General features: G+C 46.5%; 1 protein-coding gene across 4 annotated transcripts in view; it reads right to left on the reverse strand.

Annotated features, from left to right (window-relative positions):
* The window catches only part of LOC105491895 (Rho guanine nucleotide exchange factor 10), a 146,960-nt gene that overhangs the window by 34,899 nt on the left and 95,845 nt on the right, over nucleotides 1–16,216 (reverse strand). For all 4 annotated transcript variants that reach the window (XM_011758600.3, XM_011758601.3, XM_011758603.3 and 1 more), the window contains 5 exons: nucleotides 5,019–5,134; nucleotides 4,498–4,625; nucleotides 4,217–4,317; nucleotides 2,691–2,812; nucleotides 1,630–1,716 (listed from right to left, as the gene is read on the reverse strand). In XM_011758600.3, the coding sequence (XP_011756902.2) occupies nucleotides 1,630–1,716; nucleotides 2,691–2,812; nucleotides 4,217–4,317; nucleotides 4,498–4,625; nucleotides 5,019–5,134 (554 nt within the window). The remainder of the gene's footprint in view (nucleotides 1–1,629; nucleotides 1,717–2,690; nucleotides 2,813–4,216; nucleotides 4,318–4,497; nucleotides 4,626–5,018; nucleotides 5,135–16,216) is intronic.

Consider the following 16,216-nt stretch of genomic DNA (forward strand, 5'->3'; position numbering starts at 1 on the left):
TGTGAAAAACACCAATAAGAATACATCCCAAGGTAGATCATTGGAATTCAACATGTGGTATGCTGTGGAATTTCTTTTTTTTTTTTTCTTTTTTTTTTGGAGACAATCTCACTCTGTCACCCAGGCTGGAGTGCAATGGCATGATCTCAGCTCACTGCAACCTCCACCTCCTGGGTTCAAGCGATTCTCCTGCCTCAGCCTCCCGAGTAACTGGGATTACAGGCACATGCCACCATGCCCAGCTAATTTTTGTATTTTTAGCAGAGATGGAATTTCACTATGTGAAAGTACAGATGGGGTTTCACTATGGTTGGCCGGACTGGTCTCAAACTCCTGACCTCATGATCCACCCGCCTTGGCCTCCCAAAGTGCTGGGATTCCAGGCGGGAGCCACTGCGCCTGCCGGAGATTTTCTAAAGTAGCATTGCTGCAACAGTGTACATGAACTTCCTGTGTGTTTGAATCTCTACAATGAGAACACATAGCATAGTTTCCCAATTTAACCTCAAATTTATTTATTCATTTTTTAAGTGGGAAAGGGTCTGATCCCTGTGCAATTTAACCTCAAATTTATTTATTCACTTTTTAAGTGGGAAAGCGTCTGATCCCTGTGAACAGAAAGCACTAGCTGGTTTAGGGTGGCGTTTTCATTGATTCTTTTTCTTTTCCGCCAACTTTGAGAGTGTTGTTAGACTCTCCTTATTCTTCCTGTATTTGCTGATGCTACATACAGACATCCTACTTTCATGCTTTTGTGGGAAGGACGCCAATCTGCCAAGCCCCTGTCCTGCCTACAGGGCCTGGGGGCTGTGACCAGGCCAGGGGATGAAGCTTCAGCGATGACAGGTCTGCCTACCGGGATGGAAAACGGTTCTCTTGGAAGTGGAAACCCACAAGGGAATTAAGGCTGCTCCTCCATTCATAGGCTGGTACAAATGAAATACCAGGTAATTCAGTTGTTCAGTTTCTGACACTCAACTAGGAACACCGACCAAGCAGGAGCTGTGGCTGTGAGAAGTGAGAGGCAGTGGCGTGCTGCACAGGATGCCTGGGAGGGAAGCATGAGAGTTTGGAAAAGCACAGTGGAGCCCTGGAGGGCGAGTCTGAGGCTGCAGGGAGGGAACACAGGAAACCAGAGACGGGAGAGCCTGGGACCACACAGCTCTAAGAATGTCCTCTGGTTTGCAGAAACCAGGAAAGTCTACTGCAATTCCAGCCTAATTTCAGATGCGATATTTCATTTGGAACAAATTAATTTTAACTGCTAAGTTTCCACTGGAAAAAGCCAGTCTTGGAACAAGAAAAAAAATCCATGCAATGTTGACACCAAAATGGAAAAACATATTAAAATTATTCTCTTATTAGTTAGTTGTCTTTGGACTGAACTTTATCTGGTAAATGTTTTAGATGAAAAGGAAAAGAAACAAATATTTGCATTCCTAAGAACTCTAAATCTTTTCCAAAAGTGATCAGCTCCTTTTCAAAGAAGTTTTCATGTTTATAAGTACACTCTGAGATATGCCACCACCAACTCTCTACTGAGCAATTCACATCTCAGTCTCTCATCACACTAACCATGAATGTTGATTCTCTGTGAACTTGCACCAAAACCAAATAAACACATCTTACCCACAGGAAACCATGTGCCGTGGAAAATGAATCTGGCTGGCTTTCATTGTTTAGGTAAGGTTCGGGATTATAAGCAGCACATTCAATCTAAAATGGAATAAAATCAAACACTCACATATAAAACAGAGCTAAGAGGCCCCTAGACTACCTAACGTCTTAAATGGATGACTTACTTCCAATGTATAACCACAAAAAATTACAGGTTCATCATCTACCAAAGATTAAAATAGGGAGGATAAAAGTTTAAAAGTACAACTCTCAGAAGTTAGCTTTTTAGAAGCGAACACCTAAGTAGATTCAACCTTCGGTATCTTACTCTTCAGATCGCATCAGCACGCTGAAATCCAGCGTGTCGGGGCACTTCAGATGGGAGGGCTCGCCCTGCAGGCATCAAGTGCAGTCTGTGATGGCCTGTGCCTCTCCCCTTCCCTGTCCCACCCCAGCCTCTCCCAGAGGAGTCCTGTGCACTGCCTGAGACTCCCAACGGGAGGGGTCCGGGAACTGCTGGGAAACCCTGGCCAGAGACCAGGGTGAGAAGAAACATCTTTCTTTCTTAAAGAATAGGACATCGTCCACATCACTGAAGGCCCTGGCCTGTGATGCCTGAGTCAGCAACACTGGCAACATTAATAAGATGCCACCCTGGAGATGGAGTTGAGTCCGCCAAGGCAGAGAGCGGGCATGGTGCCTCAAGCAGACAGGAGACCTGGAGTTAACGATCCACTGTGGAAACAGACTGCTTGCCAAGCAAAGGCAAAACAGAGCTACAAATGTGAAACATGTGTCCCGTTTAACTAACAAGGCCTCAGACGCTGTGGTACTGCTGGAATACCCGAGGGTCCTGGCCCAGGACTGGGCTTCAGAGACAACGGCTGGGCATTTTTTTAGGTTTCAAACAACAGCAGTCTTATTTCCAAACAAATGACCTCTAGAGAAGCGGTCACTGTGGTGAACCTGGGAAGACCACGTTCTGACCACGCCCCTTAAGAATCATCCCAAAGTGGCCCAGTCAGAGCTGCGAGGTGCACCCCACCCCGGGCCGTGGGCCCTGCTCCCTTCACCTTGAACTCCTGCTGCTTGGCCACCATCACGGGCATATGTCCGACAAGGAGAGGATGCTTCTCCTTTTTAATGTGATTCCCATCGTCTTCCACACAGAACCAGCCCATGTGGTTCTCCTCTTCTGCGATTAGATTCAGAGAGAAATGAACAAGAATGCAGTCAACTCACACACAACAGACCTGCTTCACAGGTCACAGCAGGGGAAGTTTCTGGCATTCTGTTTGTATAGGGCCAGACAACGCCACTGTGGAAAACAGACAATCTCTTCTAAAAGCATAGGCTGTATATTCGCAGCATTATTTTAGGAGGCAGCCTGGTCTCATCTAAGCGGCAGGGACCTCTTCCTGTTTGCGCCTCCTGAACACGCTGGACCCAAGGGCTGTGAAACTTCACTGTATAAACCACATAGGTCTACTTCCCTTTGTCGTTCTCCAGTTTTTCCAAAGCAAAAGAAATGTTTAGATTCAAATACCAGAGATGTACTGAGAAACTCTAAAATATGGTGTAATACTATGGGATCAACAAAAGTACAATGAAATGGAGAAATATTTTACTACCAAAGCAAACTGTCAACCTGAGCATTAAAGAATATGTAGCTGATCTGAAGACAAAGAGGGGCTTATCCGCACGTCCAGCTCATTCTCTTTAGAGAGTGGCCACTTCCTCATTTGCTAAGTCACTCTGAACCTGACCTGGCAAACGACCAAATTATTCAGCAAATGGAGAGGGGCTGTGTTTCTGCTTCCTCATCAAGTGAGCACAACGTCAGGACAGCTTTCCCTTCCAGGACAAAGCCCTTCCGCTGATGAGAGCTCCCTGGAGCAATGGCATTACCCACACTCCGCACTTCTCTTCTGTATTTTATAGTCCGTTAACATTTCAGACTATCTACAGCAGAAGGAAAATTTTACACACACACGACATCCCAGTGTGTTCTGGGTAGCAAGTCTGTAAGCGTGTGTATAAGTACATTACACACACCCAGCAAAAAATAATCAAGGCTGAAGAGACATAGGAACAAGGAAATCATAAAGTCACATCCATCTACAGTGAAACCCTAGGGTTTATCTTTGGTGCTGAGAGGATCTTTAGTGACCCCTCAGCCCAACCCTGTGTTTTGCTTCTCAGTGAGGGGTGAGCACAAGGGCCAAGAGGAACAACGACCTCCCCTGCCATTTGGAGGCCGCCGCCCACCGCCCACTGCCCGCCTTGAGCACCTGGCACATGGTCAGGCTCCATGGGCTTCCTCTGTGTTCAGCTGCCTCAGCTGATATTCATGTTCTGGTACCAGAAACACCATCCATTTTAACACAAAACCCCTCCATTTTAATATGCAAGCCCTCCATTTTAATATGAACATCTTAAAAATCACCGGTGCTAAGGTGAATTTTCCTGTTTAGAAACACTTTCGGGTCAATGGATGGATCTACTGCTGAGTTTCCTTCTCAACCCTGACCCCCCTCTGTGGGCAGGAATTCATCATCATGCCGCATGCCTCATTCAGCCTCAGTCAGCCAGGCCTTACCCAGGGCGAGCTTGGCCATCTGTAAGCTGTTGACCCAGGACTCCTTGATGGCCGGGGTGAACGTATTGAACACAGCTGTAAAGAACGTCGGTCGCCCAGATCTGCCAGAAACAACAGACAAGCATTCACTTTATAAAACGTGCTCCATCCTGTGAGGTTAAATGACACATTTTGCCTGTCTGATAGAATCAGCAAACCAAAAAACATGCATGTCATGACAAAGAACCATTTTTTTTCCCCAGCATTGGCCAAGAAGGTTTCGTTTTAAAGCTACTACTAACTTGTCCTGCTTCCCCGGGAGCTGTAACTGAATTCTGCAGCAGTCCGCAGCTCTGATTTCATCTTCTTTCTTCAAAATAAGCCTTTGTAAACCTGATGTCCAGTCATGGGCTACTGACTGGTTTAAGTTCTACAAAGGAAATAAATACGCACATTTCAAAAGTGTTTAAAAAGTAGGGCCATCCCAAGGAAGATAAAAAAACAAAATTTTAATATGAGAAATTCAGACCAAATGAAACTATCGGATTATGAAAAAGAAAGCTTTGGGAGTCAGATGACATTGGTGGGGGCGGGGCTGAGACATTTCTAAAATAGAACTGATATTCAAGCCTATTGGCAAAATGAAAAAAAGTTACCATCATATAGTCTCACCTTATCTAACATAAGAGAAAATGTACATTCAGATTAATTTTTAAAGTCAAAGTGAATTCTCACTTCTGGTAGAACTTGGAGATATAATCACATACTTACAATGACTTACAAGTAAAGGCAGAATCTTAAATCCAATTGCTTTGATTGTTACCTGATAGTTTCCTTTAAGGTTTCCTATCAGCTGAGTGATTTGACCAATTACATTTAAGTCATGCAACAAGTTTTGTAAATCTTGATACAGTTGTCCTGGTCCCATGTAAACTTTGTCTACAAAATAAGCAAAAAGAAAAAAAAAGAATACAAATGTAAAGCCATATTTACTCCAATACTTGAGGGAAGAAAATACTATAATACTAGTTAAATAATTTTTAAGTTGAGGGGTGAATCTAGAACTTTTAAAAAGTGGACACCGTCAAGCATTTAGTGGTTTTTCCTTTTCTAACATTTATGTAGAAATAATTTTAGATGGAAAAGTTGCAAAGAGCTGCCTCCTGAGTGCCCAGGCCTGGCTTCCCCGAGGAAAACATCTGACTTAAGCGTAGCATGACCGTCAAACCCAGGACACCACATTGACATGGCACTCCTGACTGATCTACAGACCGTCTTCAAACCTCACCGCTTTCGCACGAATACCATTTTCTAGTCCCGGATCCAGCCCAGGGGCTCGCACTGCGTTCAGTGGTCACGTCCCCAAAATCTCCTCCAGTCTGGGGGAGTTTCTCAATCTTCCTCTTTTGCGACCCTGGCATTTTTGGAGGAGGCTGGTGAGTTACAGAATGACAGAGTGTCTCACAATTTGGGTTTGACTCATGTTTTGTCCCTTTTGTATCTTTTCAACACTGTTGACATAACAGCTATTAGTAAGAGGCACTTCAAAATGATATTTAATCTCAACCACATTTCCAATAACTGGGGTCATCTACCATCAAAAAGAGTTCCCCAGTGATCTTTCCTAAAGTTTTTTTTTTTTTTTTTTTAAAGGGAATAGAAATGATTTGTCTTCGATGACTTGGGTTAGAGGAACGACGCATGTCCTGGGGTCTAGGTGCCCAAGTGAGAATTGCTCCACCCCTCACAGAGGATTTCCTGTGCACTACAGGAAGTGATGTTCAAATACTTCCTCATTAAATCCCACGACGGGCCCACAGGCACAGAGGACAGACTCTCCCATCTCCCCACCGGACTGATGACAGATGAGAAGGATTCGATCTCAGAATTAGCCTGAGTGTCTGTACTTTAAGCAATATGCAGTAATACACTCCTTCTTTTCCACTTTTCATAGAAATAAATTGTCTAAGGTCAAACAACCAGTAAGAGAAGGAGCCAAAATTCAAACCCAAGGAGAAGAAATTCACTTAAGTTGAGTAAGGTGCCTTGTGTTTCAGCCGGACAGGCCTCCCGGCCGTGGGTCTGTAGAATTGCACAGACCTGAGCATAGTGGAATCGCACAGACCTGAGCTTACACCGCCCAGAACTTGGTTTCAGGCTCTGACGTGGACATTCTGAAATTCTTTTTCTTTTCTTTTTTTTTTTTTTTTTTTTGAGACGAAGTATCGCTGTTGTCCCCAGGCTGCAGTGCGATGGTACCATCTTGGCTCACTGCAACCTCTGCCTCCTGGATTCAAGCAATTCTCCTGCCTCAGCCTCCTGAGTAGCTGGGAATACAGGCACCTGCCACCATGCCCAGCTAATTTTTGTATTTTTAGTAGAGATTTAGTAGGGGTTTCACCATGTTGGCCAGACTGGTCTTGAACTCCTGACCTCAGGTGATCCGCCCGCCTTGGCCTCCCAAAGTGCTGGGATTACAGGCGTGAGCCACTGCGCCTGGCCTGGACATCCTGAAATTCTTAATAATTTTGAAGAAAGGACTCTGCATTTCCTTCTGTGCTACATCCCACAAATTATGCAGCTTGTTCTTTTAGTGTATGTAACATATATAATACATATATATGTCAAAACTGAAAGAACCTACATATTTCCAATAAAAATATTTCAGATATATGTATCTAAAAATATTTACTATATAACTGAAGAGTAGCATAACCATTTATAATTTTGCAGGCACTTTATGTTAAAGACAAGCTTATGTGGTATTTATGCACATGGTAGGCCTGATTTTTATCCACTATCTAGACAAATTCAATTACTAACTGCATTTGAAGTCTCATGAAGTTTCATAAAAAAGGGAGCAGCCAGGCACAGTGGCTCACTCCTGTAATCCCAGCGCTTTGGGAGACCGAGGCAGGAGGATCACCTGAGGTCAAGAATTTGAGGCCAGTCTGACCAACATGGAGAAACCCCGTCTCTACTAAAAATACAAAATTAGCTGGGTGTGATGGCACATGCCTGTAATCCCAGCTACTCGGGAGGCTGACGCAGGAGAATTGCTTGAAGAGGGAGGCGGAGGTTGCGGTGAGCTGAGATCACACCATTGCACTTCAGCCTGGGCAATGAGAGCTAAAGCCCGTCTCAGAAATGAAAAAAAAAAAAAAGGGCAAAGTGATCCAGTAGTTACACATAGCAACTTGATGTATGCTTACAGAATGCTTGCAATTTAAAATGTTTCGTAACACACATATTTGTTTTCATTCATAAACTCTGATAATAAACTCTATAAACACAACCTTGTAATACAAGTATAGGCTGGGTGTCGTGGCTAATGCCCACAATCTCAGCATTTGGGAGGCCAAGGTGAGAGGACTGCTAAAGGCCAAGAATTCAAGACCAGCCTGGGCAACATAGTTTAAAAAAAACAAAAACAAAAACATAGAGTTAAAAAAAAATTAGCCAGGCACTGTGGTGCATGCCTGTAGTCCCAAATACTTGGGAGGCTGAGGTAGGAAGATCACTCAAGTCAAGGAAGTCAAGACTGCAGTGAGCTATAATTGTGCCACTGCACTCCAGCCTGGGCGTCCAAACAAGACCTTGTATCAAAATTAATAAATAGATGAGTAAATAAAATTATAAGCGCAATGTTTATTAATTAGTTGACTTCGTTTAAAATATGATCTTCACAATTATCATTCAATCAAATTGAACCTTCTATTTTTGGTGTGCAGCTCTATATATTCTCACACATGTATACATGCATATAAACATCTCCCCAGTAAGCCTGAGGGGGAACTCCAGGGCACACACAACAGCTCCATCACCCACAGAACAGCTCTATCACCTACGGAACAGCTCCATCACCCAGAGAACAGCTCCATCACCCAGAGAACAGCTCCATCACCCACAGAAGAGCTCCATCACCCACAGAACAGCTCCATCACCCACAGAACAGCTCCAATACTCACGGAACAGCTCCATCACCCACGGAACAGCTCCATCACGCACAGAACAGCTCCATCACTCACAGAACAGCTCCATCACTCACAGAACAGCTCCATCACTCACAGAACAGCTCCATCACTCACAGAACAGCTCCATCACTCACAGAACAGCTCCATCACCCAGAGAACAGCTCCATCACCCAGAGAACAGCTCCATCACTCACAGAACAGCTCCATCACTCACAGAACAGCTCCATCACCCAGAGAACAACTCTATCACCCAGAGAACAGCTCATCACTCACAGAACAGCTCCATCACTCACAGAACAGCTCCATCACCCAGAGAACAGCTCCATCACCCACGGAACAGCTCCATCACCCATGGAACAGCTCCATCACCCACAGAACAGCTCATCACTCACAGAACAGCTCCATCACCCAGAGATCTGCTCCATCACCCACGGAACAGCTCCATCACCCACAGAACATGTGGGATAGTCACAGGGATTCACAGGTGCACAGATTTCAGTTCATTGGGAGGAGTAGGTTCAAGAGGTCTAGTGTAGTTAATAAGGTATTGTATACTTGAAAATCACTAAGAGTGGACTTTAAGGTTCTCACCATGAACAAATGGCAAGTGTGTGAAGTAAGGCATATGCTAGTTAGCTTGATGTAGCCATCCCACAATGTATACATATTTCAAAACATCATGTTTTAAACTGTACATGTATATGATTACTTGTCAATTAAAAACATAAACGTTTTTAAAATAAAACACACACACACACACACACACACACACACACATAGTGCCACTGATGTGAAACTATCACAGGAAGGGATAATACTCTTTTCCTAGGGTATTAAAGAACCTTCTGTACTGAGATAAGGAGGAGTTCCTCGACCTTACGGAGCATGGAAATGTGCTGAAGTTTTCCGTCTGCCGGATCATCAGACAGTTCGTAACAGGGCACTGTCAGGGCACAGATGACACCACGGAGCAACCCAAGGCTTCCTCATCAATAGGGACAATGTGCGCTGCCAAGGAAAGCATCCACACTCACATCCCAAGAATAACAACAAACCACACAGTGCGGCCAGTGCTTTTCAAATGTGATTCTCAGTTTCAGAAAGAATTGTTTCATGTTGATTTCAGGCCAAAATTGATTAAAGAAACCCCTGCAGTCCAGGCGCAGTGGCTCACACCTGTAATCCTGCACTTTGGGAGGCCGAGGTAGGCGGATCACCGGAGGTCAAGAGTTCGAGACCAGCCTGGCCAATATGGTGAAACCTCGTCCCTACTAAAAATACAAAAAAAAAAAAAAATAGCTGGGCGTGGTGGTGCACACCTGTAGTCCCAGCTACTCAGGGAGGATGATGCAGGAGAATCACCTGAACCCAGGAGGCAGAGGTTGCAGTGAGCCAAGATCACACCATTGCACTCCAGCCTGGGCAACAGAGGGAGATTCCATCTAAAAAAAAAAAAAAAAGACAGAAAGAAAAGAAAAAGAAAGAAACCCCCCGCAAATCAGAATTTCTGTTAGAGTTGACTTCCAGCCCTCTAGATGACAATTTCTGGAGTTTTCAGTTCTTTGTCGCTCCAGTGACACACAAGTGCTGCACTTCTGCAAAAGCACTTCCCGAGTCTTTCTCACGGACACTTCTCTTGTTTCCATGGAAATCCCTGCAATCTGTTTGAAAATTCAGGGTCTGTCAGTGAAACGGAATTTTGTGTGGCAAACAAGGAAGGGTTTGTGTGGCCAGATCAATAGCAAGGATGGCTGGAAAAGCCCCTGGGGGTGTGCTCGGTCCCTGAGAACCTCCATGCCTGGGCTCAAGGGGCACCCTCACAGCATCTTAAAGCCTCTCCTCCACAGTGTGAGACTGTGAGGTGTCCGAGCAGGAAGGTGTCTCCAGGCACTGCAGAGGAGGTGAGATCAAGGAGGAATGGGCACTACCCCTCTCCATGCCAATGGCCTGATTGTGGGCAGCCTCAGCCCCCACCAGTATCCTTTGCAGCTGCCCATCGACCTTTATGGGGTCTGAAGACCTCTGCACCTCCGTAGCTCCTTAGCCCCGTAAAACTCCTGTGTGCATTTCCTTCTGGTGTTCTCCTCTTCAGGGCTGTGGCAGGGGTCTCTGCGGACCACACCCCCTAGTGCGGCACGTCACCTCTGCCTCTGCCTCCGGACTCCTGCGTTCCTGGGGGCCCTGCCCTCCCCAGGACCTCACCTGCCTCCTGCAGGGAGCTTCCCATGGTTCTCAACCGGCAAGGCTGGTGCCGCCAAAGGAAACAGACTTAACATGGAACTGCCCCTTTCCTCCTGGAACAAAGTTGACCAAAAGCCTCATTTCCCTTGCAGGTGGAAAGAGTGTTCGCATTAGACATTGTATGTCTAAGAGTGTCTGTGCACAGTGTGGCTATGATGGAGGAAGAGCTGATCAGAACAGGGTGCTAAAGAGAGACGAAGAGTCAGCCGGGCACGGTGGCTCACGCCTGTAATCCCAGCACTTTGGGAGGCTGAGGCAGGCAGATCCCTTGAGGTCAGGAGTTGGAGACGAACCTGGCCAACATGGTGAAACCCCATCTCTACTAAAAATACAAACATTAGCCAGGCGTGGTGGTGCACACCTGTAATTCCAGCTACTCGGCAGGCTGAGGCAGGAGAATCGATTGAACGCAGGAAGCAAAGGCTGCAGTGAGCCGACGTGGTGCCACTGCACTCCAGCCTGGGCAACCGAGTGAGACTCCATGTCAGAAAAAAAAAAAAAGGAGAGAGATGAAGAGTGGCCGTAAGGCCCGTCCTGCAGGGCAGAGGCCGCGGGAATGGGGGAACTGCTTTCCCAGCTGCAACCGCAAAACTCCCAACAGAGGGGTCTTGTTCTTTCTGGCCACCCTTCCAGAAAGAGCTCTCTAGAAGCAGCTCCTTACTTCAGTGAGCAGAGCAGGATAAATGATCCCCACACCTAAAACGCAGAGGGCAGGCTGGAGCCCCAGGTGTGTCAAGAGTGTCTAAGAACATGAGCCGAAGAAATTACCCCAAAAAAGGGAGCAAATTTAACAACTGAGAAATTAGAAGCTTCAGACTTCTATAAAATTATAGACACAAATAATATGTGGAGACATGTAAATACAGGCAATTATTTTCCATAAAGATTACATATAAACACATTAAAAATAATATTCTGAAACCCCAATGATAAAATGAGCAATTTCCAGAAAAGATACAGATGGCCAATATATATGGAAATGCTCACTCTCAGAAGTAATCAAAGGAAAGCAAATTAAAACAGCCATTAAATCAGGTGAGGTGGCATGCACTTGTACTCCCAGCTCCCCAGGAGGCTGAGGCAGGAGGATCACTTGAGCCCAGTCGTTTGAGGTTGCAGTGAGCTACGATTGTGCCTCTAAATGGCCACTGCCCTCCAGGCTGGGCAAGAACCCAATCTCAAAAATAAAGCCATTAAAAATTTTTAACTTAAGGCAAATTTACATAACTGTTTTTTACAAATCAAATCATAAAAGTTTCATTGTGTAATCAAAGTCAGACATAGTCTGTAGAAATGGAAACTGGGGAAAATTTCCTGGAAAGTCACTTGCAAAAATGTATCCAGAGTCTAAAAGAGTACACAAATGTTCTACTCTTTGACCTGAAAATTCCACTTCTAAGGAAATTACCAGACTAATGTGTGAGGATGTCTCCACGTCACTCTTCGTAGTGGTCCAGTAACTGGAGAAGCTTGCAGTATGCAATAAACTCAGGTTCAATCACGAGGAAACATCCTGTAGTCAGTTTAAATGACTTTGATTCAGAATTTTTAATGACTGAGAAAATGGTCATCCTATAACGTTAAATGAAAATTCCCTATACAGGATCACGTAGAGCAACTGTGGTATATGGACAACAGTGTGAGGAAAACGCTGGAGAGAAACCACTCATGTGTTAATATAGTCTCCAGATACAAGAATTACAGGTCATTCTTACTGTCTTTAAACATTTTAGTGTTTTCAACAGAGAACAAGAATTAACTCCCAGGAGAAGGAGGGTAATATTTAAATAGCATCATACATAAGTCCTTAGTCTGATAAGAGGCACCAATTCAATTTCTCTATAAGCAAGTAGTTTTCTAACATGGAAAGTATAGAAAAATCTTGGTTATGAACCAGTAGTGATCCCAGCTATAACTCAGGCAAAATAAATCCTATGTGGTTCTGGACACGTTACAGCAGCTCCTCCCAACGCAAGGCCTAGGAGACTCCCAGGTGCAAAGCTGAAACCACAGCACCGAACAGAGAAGAACAATAAGAACCTTCCCCTGCGACTAAAATCCAGTTTGGCTTTTAGAGTTTTAACAAAACCCAAGCATTTTCTAATGTGAACATCACACTGTCACGAAGATACATGTCACGTCTCAAATTCCAGATCTTTAATCAAGAAGTAAAACCATCCCTATAGCTTCATGGGGTTTAAAAACCCAGAATATAACATTAATTTGCTCAACATCTACCTCATATGTGTCCATGTGTCCTAGGACACGCATGTGTGATTCCCACAGAGATAGGACCCTGTCCACAGACCCTCCTGCATGAGCACCTTTCCATGGCTGACCGTCCGCACTTAGGGACACATGCCGGCTGCAGTTTCCTAAGGGAGTCTTCTCCACTGAGACTTATGGGAATGACTGGCATGTGACCCACAGGCATGGCACTCATCTGGCCCATCCCCATGGCCAAGGAGCTAGGATCGCTGCCCTGACAGGCTGGCCTTCAGGTCCTGGACAGGGCCATGACCCTGAATGTCTGAATGAATGTTTCTGGAATGTCAACTTAACTGACAGTCATAGCTCCAGGGATGCATGGGTGTCTCAGGTCACAGGTCAGCTATACAGGCCGTTAGGAATGAGTATTTTTGGCATCAACAGATCACGTAGACTAGTGTGCATGTTATATTTAGAATATATGGGTATCCCTCTTTGCATGGAAACACTTCTCACCTGCCTCCTGTTGAGCTCCTAAGACAGAGAGTTTGAAGGGTGTGTTACTGAATACCCAGAAAATTCACACCAGTGTTTGTCCCTGAGGTAACAAGGGATATAAACAGACACAGTGACAGAGAAGGCGGCAGCCGTCTGCGTGGAGAACAGAGCCATGCGTGTGGCATCACCACCTCTATGGGACTGTCCTGAAAGCACATGTGATGCTGGAAGACCCTTTCCCACTTTCTGTCCATCTGCCATGCTGCCCCCATTTCCTCCCCCAGACAGAGGCTGAGCCTGGGGATGGGCTTGGAACAGCCATTCTAACAGGGACCCAAGTCCCAGGCTGGCTCTGGGCTTCCTTAATGGGCTCTCATTTTGTGAAAGTATGAAATATTCTTTAAAAGTACAAAAGCAGAGAGAATAACTCACGGACACATTTTTATCCATTGCCCAGAATTTGTGATGTTACTATTTTGCTCCACTCACTTCAGATGCCATTTTCATCCAAAAACCCTGAAAAGGTTTTTTCACGTCTACCCTGTTTTCACTCTGCCTTCCACCTGGAGTCGGCGCCCATCCTCCCTGAGCGCTCTTTGTGGTTTTACTCCCTGTGCATATTGGAAGGCCCTTCTCAGCATACAGATGCTGTCTGTAGGAAGGGAGGCCGTTCATCTGCATTGAACACGCCACGTGAGCACACAGGGGCACAGGACGCAGAGAGCGGCGGCAGGAGGTCAGCGGCTCCACAATCGCGAGCAGTTGCATCCGCTCCCCCAGCGAGGGGCCCGTCTGTTGGTGTCACATCCCGCAGGCACGCCGACCTCGGTGTCGCATTGCAGGAAAGCTACTGAGGACTGTTTCCGGACCGTCCACGGTATTCAGTGTGGAAAGCCGACCTCCCTGCTACCTTTGGCCAGGTGGTGTGTTTGCTCTCGGTACTCATCCAAGGATTATAATGACACTTTTGAGTCCTGGGACAGACCTGCAAATCCACACGCCATACAGGAAAAACAGCGCCAAGTCCTGGCCTCATCTCCCGCACGCACGCACGTGCTGTTTTAAGGTACAACGTTCAGACGATGCAGAAGCGGCTCTTGCCACAGCAATGGAGCACACAGGCATTTTGTTCTGTTTCCTTTCATTTCGACTTCTGTGTACTTCAAAACACGACAGCTTTGCCATGGTGGGCTTCAGCTGCGCCTGTCCTCCAACCTTCAAGGCAAAGTTCACTCTTACAGGTGTAAGGAGGAAGAATTGTGACCCTTCCTGCCCAGAAGTACCTGACTCTGGAAAGGACCTGTTGGAGACCAGGCACTGTCCCTGCCTGCAGGCGAGGCCATGCAGCGCGTCAGGCAGGGGCCAGGGAGGGAAACCGGGGTTAACCCGTCACTCCTGGGGTCCCACACACCCGGTCACTGTGTCCAGAACACCCTCGGGGCTGTGGCTGGACGTGCCGCTCAGACCCCTCCCTGCCTCCACGGAACGGCCACCTGGCCACACATCCCTGGAGGCCGCAGCTCAGGGGAGCCTCATGAGGAACCATTTCACGTTTTAAAAATACAGCTCCGCTTCTCTCGCTGCCTTCTGCTTCAGGAGGATCAGTCAGGTGTATATTCACCTGTTGAAGCCTCCCTTGGCCGGGCTCACTTCTATTTAAAGACGGTAAGTCACGCCCTCCTTCCTCCCTCCTTGGTGCTGGTTCTTTGCTAGTAGTGTTTTGCTTTGTTTTTTAAACCATGTGAATTTTGTGGGGGAGGTCCTATGTTTTCTGGGAGCTCCCTCAATGCTGTGACCTCACCCAGGACCCTTTCTGCATTTGCCTGTAAGTTCCCCTCTTAGGCAAGTGCTCGGTGCTCAGCAGGGACCCTGAGCTTTCAGGAGCTGTCCCCCAGCCTCCTCACGGTACAAGCTTGCTGGCAGCTCCTCCAGCCACCTGTTCATAATGACTCTGTGTCTTGTTACAAATCGTCCTGTACCGACCGCCATATCCAGCCCGACTGTACAGAAGCACTCCTGGCACTCAGGACGCGCTTCTGGGACAGAAAGCGGAACGGGTCACTGCAGGGCGGTCTGAGTGGACCTCCTCTCTTGCTGCAAAGTCTGACAGCACTCAGGGAGGTGGCGGCCTTCTGGAAGCTGTGGGGCCCCTTCTAGGCAAGCTGCCAGTGCTGGGACGGGACGCTGGTACTGGACCAGGTAGATGCTGGTCCAGTAACAACCTAAGCCAGAAGGATCAGAGGCCAATCGTGTTCTGTTAAAAGCTGACCTTACAGCGAAGAACAGAGATGTTTTTTATCTTCACTCATGTTTAAGGATTAACTAACTAACTACAAAGTACTGTGACTGATTTTTACAAAAGTACATAAATATTTGCACATCTGAAGGAGTGTTCCCCTTTAAAGTACATTCGACTTGTACTCACATTTCTCTAAACATTTTAAGAGCGTCCCCTGTACACTGAGTTGAGACCAGTTGAATAAAAGTGAGCGCGTGCACACACACACACACACACACACACACACACACACACACACACACACACGGATAACTTCTCCCTGGGCAGGATGGGCGGTAACAGCTCTCCAGTGGCCGTTCTTCTGAAACACCCTTGAAGACCAGAGCCCAGCTGGAGCAACCGAGCTCACCTCTCCTCCAGTTCTAAAGGCTCCCAACAGTGGGGCTATGCGACACCTCCCCACTCATCCCCACAACTCCTACCTGGCACGAGACCCCGAGAACTGGGAGTGCTTGACAGTCCGTTTGTTGAAAATGAATTGAGGTTATAAAGATCCTGCATGAAGAACCCCCCCTCCCCACACACACACAGAATGGCAACGGCAAACATTACTTTCTCATAAATCCACCTGCCAGACAGGATGGAGCACAAAGAGAGAAGGAACAGCCCAGTGGAGTTCAGCAACAAAGACGCGGCACCAGGCCAGAGCAACCGACAGCTCAAGATTGATATTCCTCCTCCCCGCCACCAGCCCCGATTGGGGAAACTCGCAAAACCTTTAAAATCACCCCAGAAAACTACACATTTTTCAAAATAGCATCAGAGAGTTTGGGAGCTTAAACCAATCCATGGATCCATAGG

The sequence above is a fragment of the Macaca nemestrina genome, chromosome 8 (assembly GCF_043159975.1).
Source record: "Macaca nemestrina isolate mMacNem1 chromosome 8, mMacNem.hap1, whole genome shotgun sequence".
Lineage (NCBI taxonomy): Eukaryota > Metazoa > Chordata > Mammalia > Primates > Cercopithecidae > Macaca > Macaca nemestrina.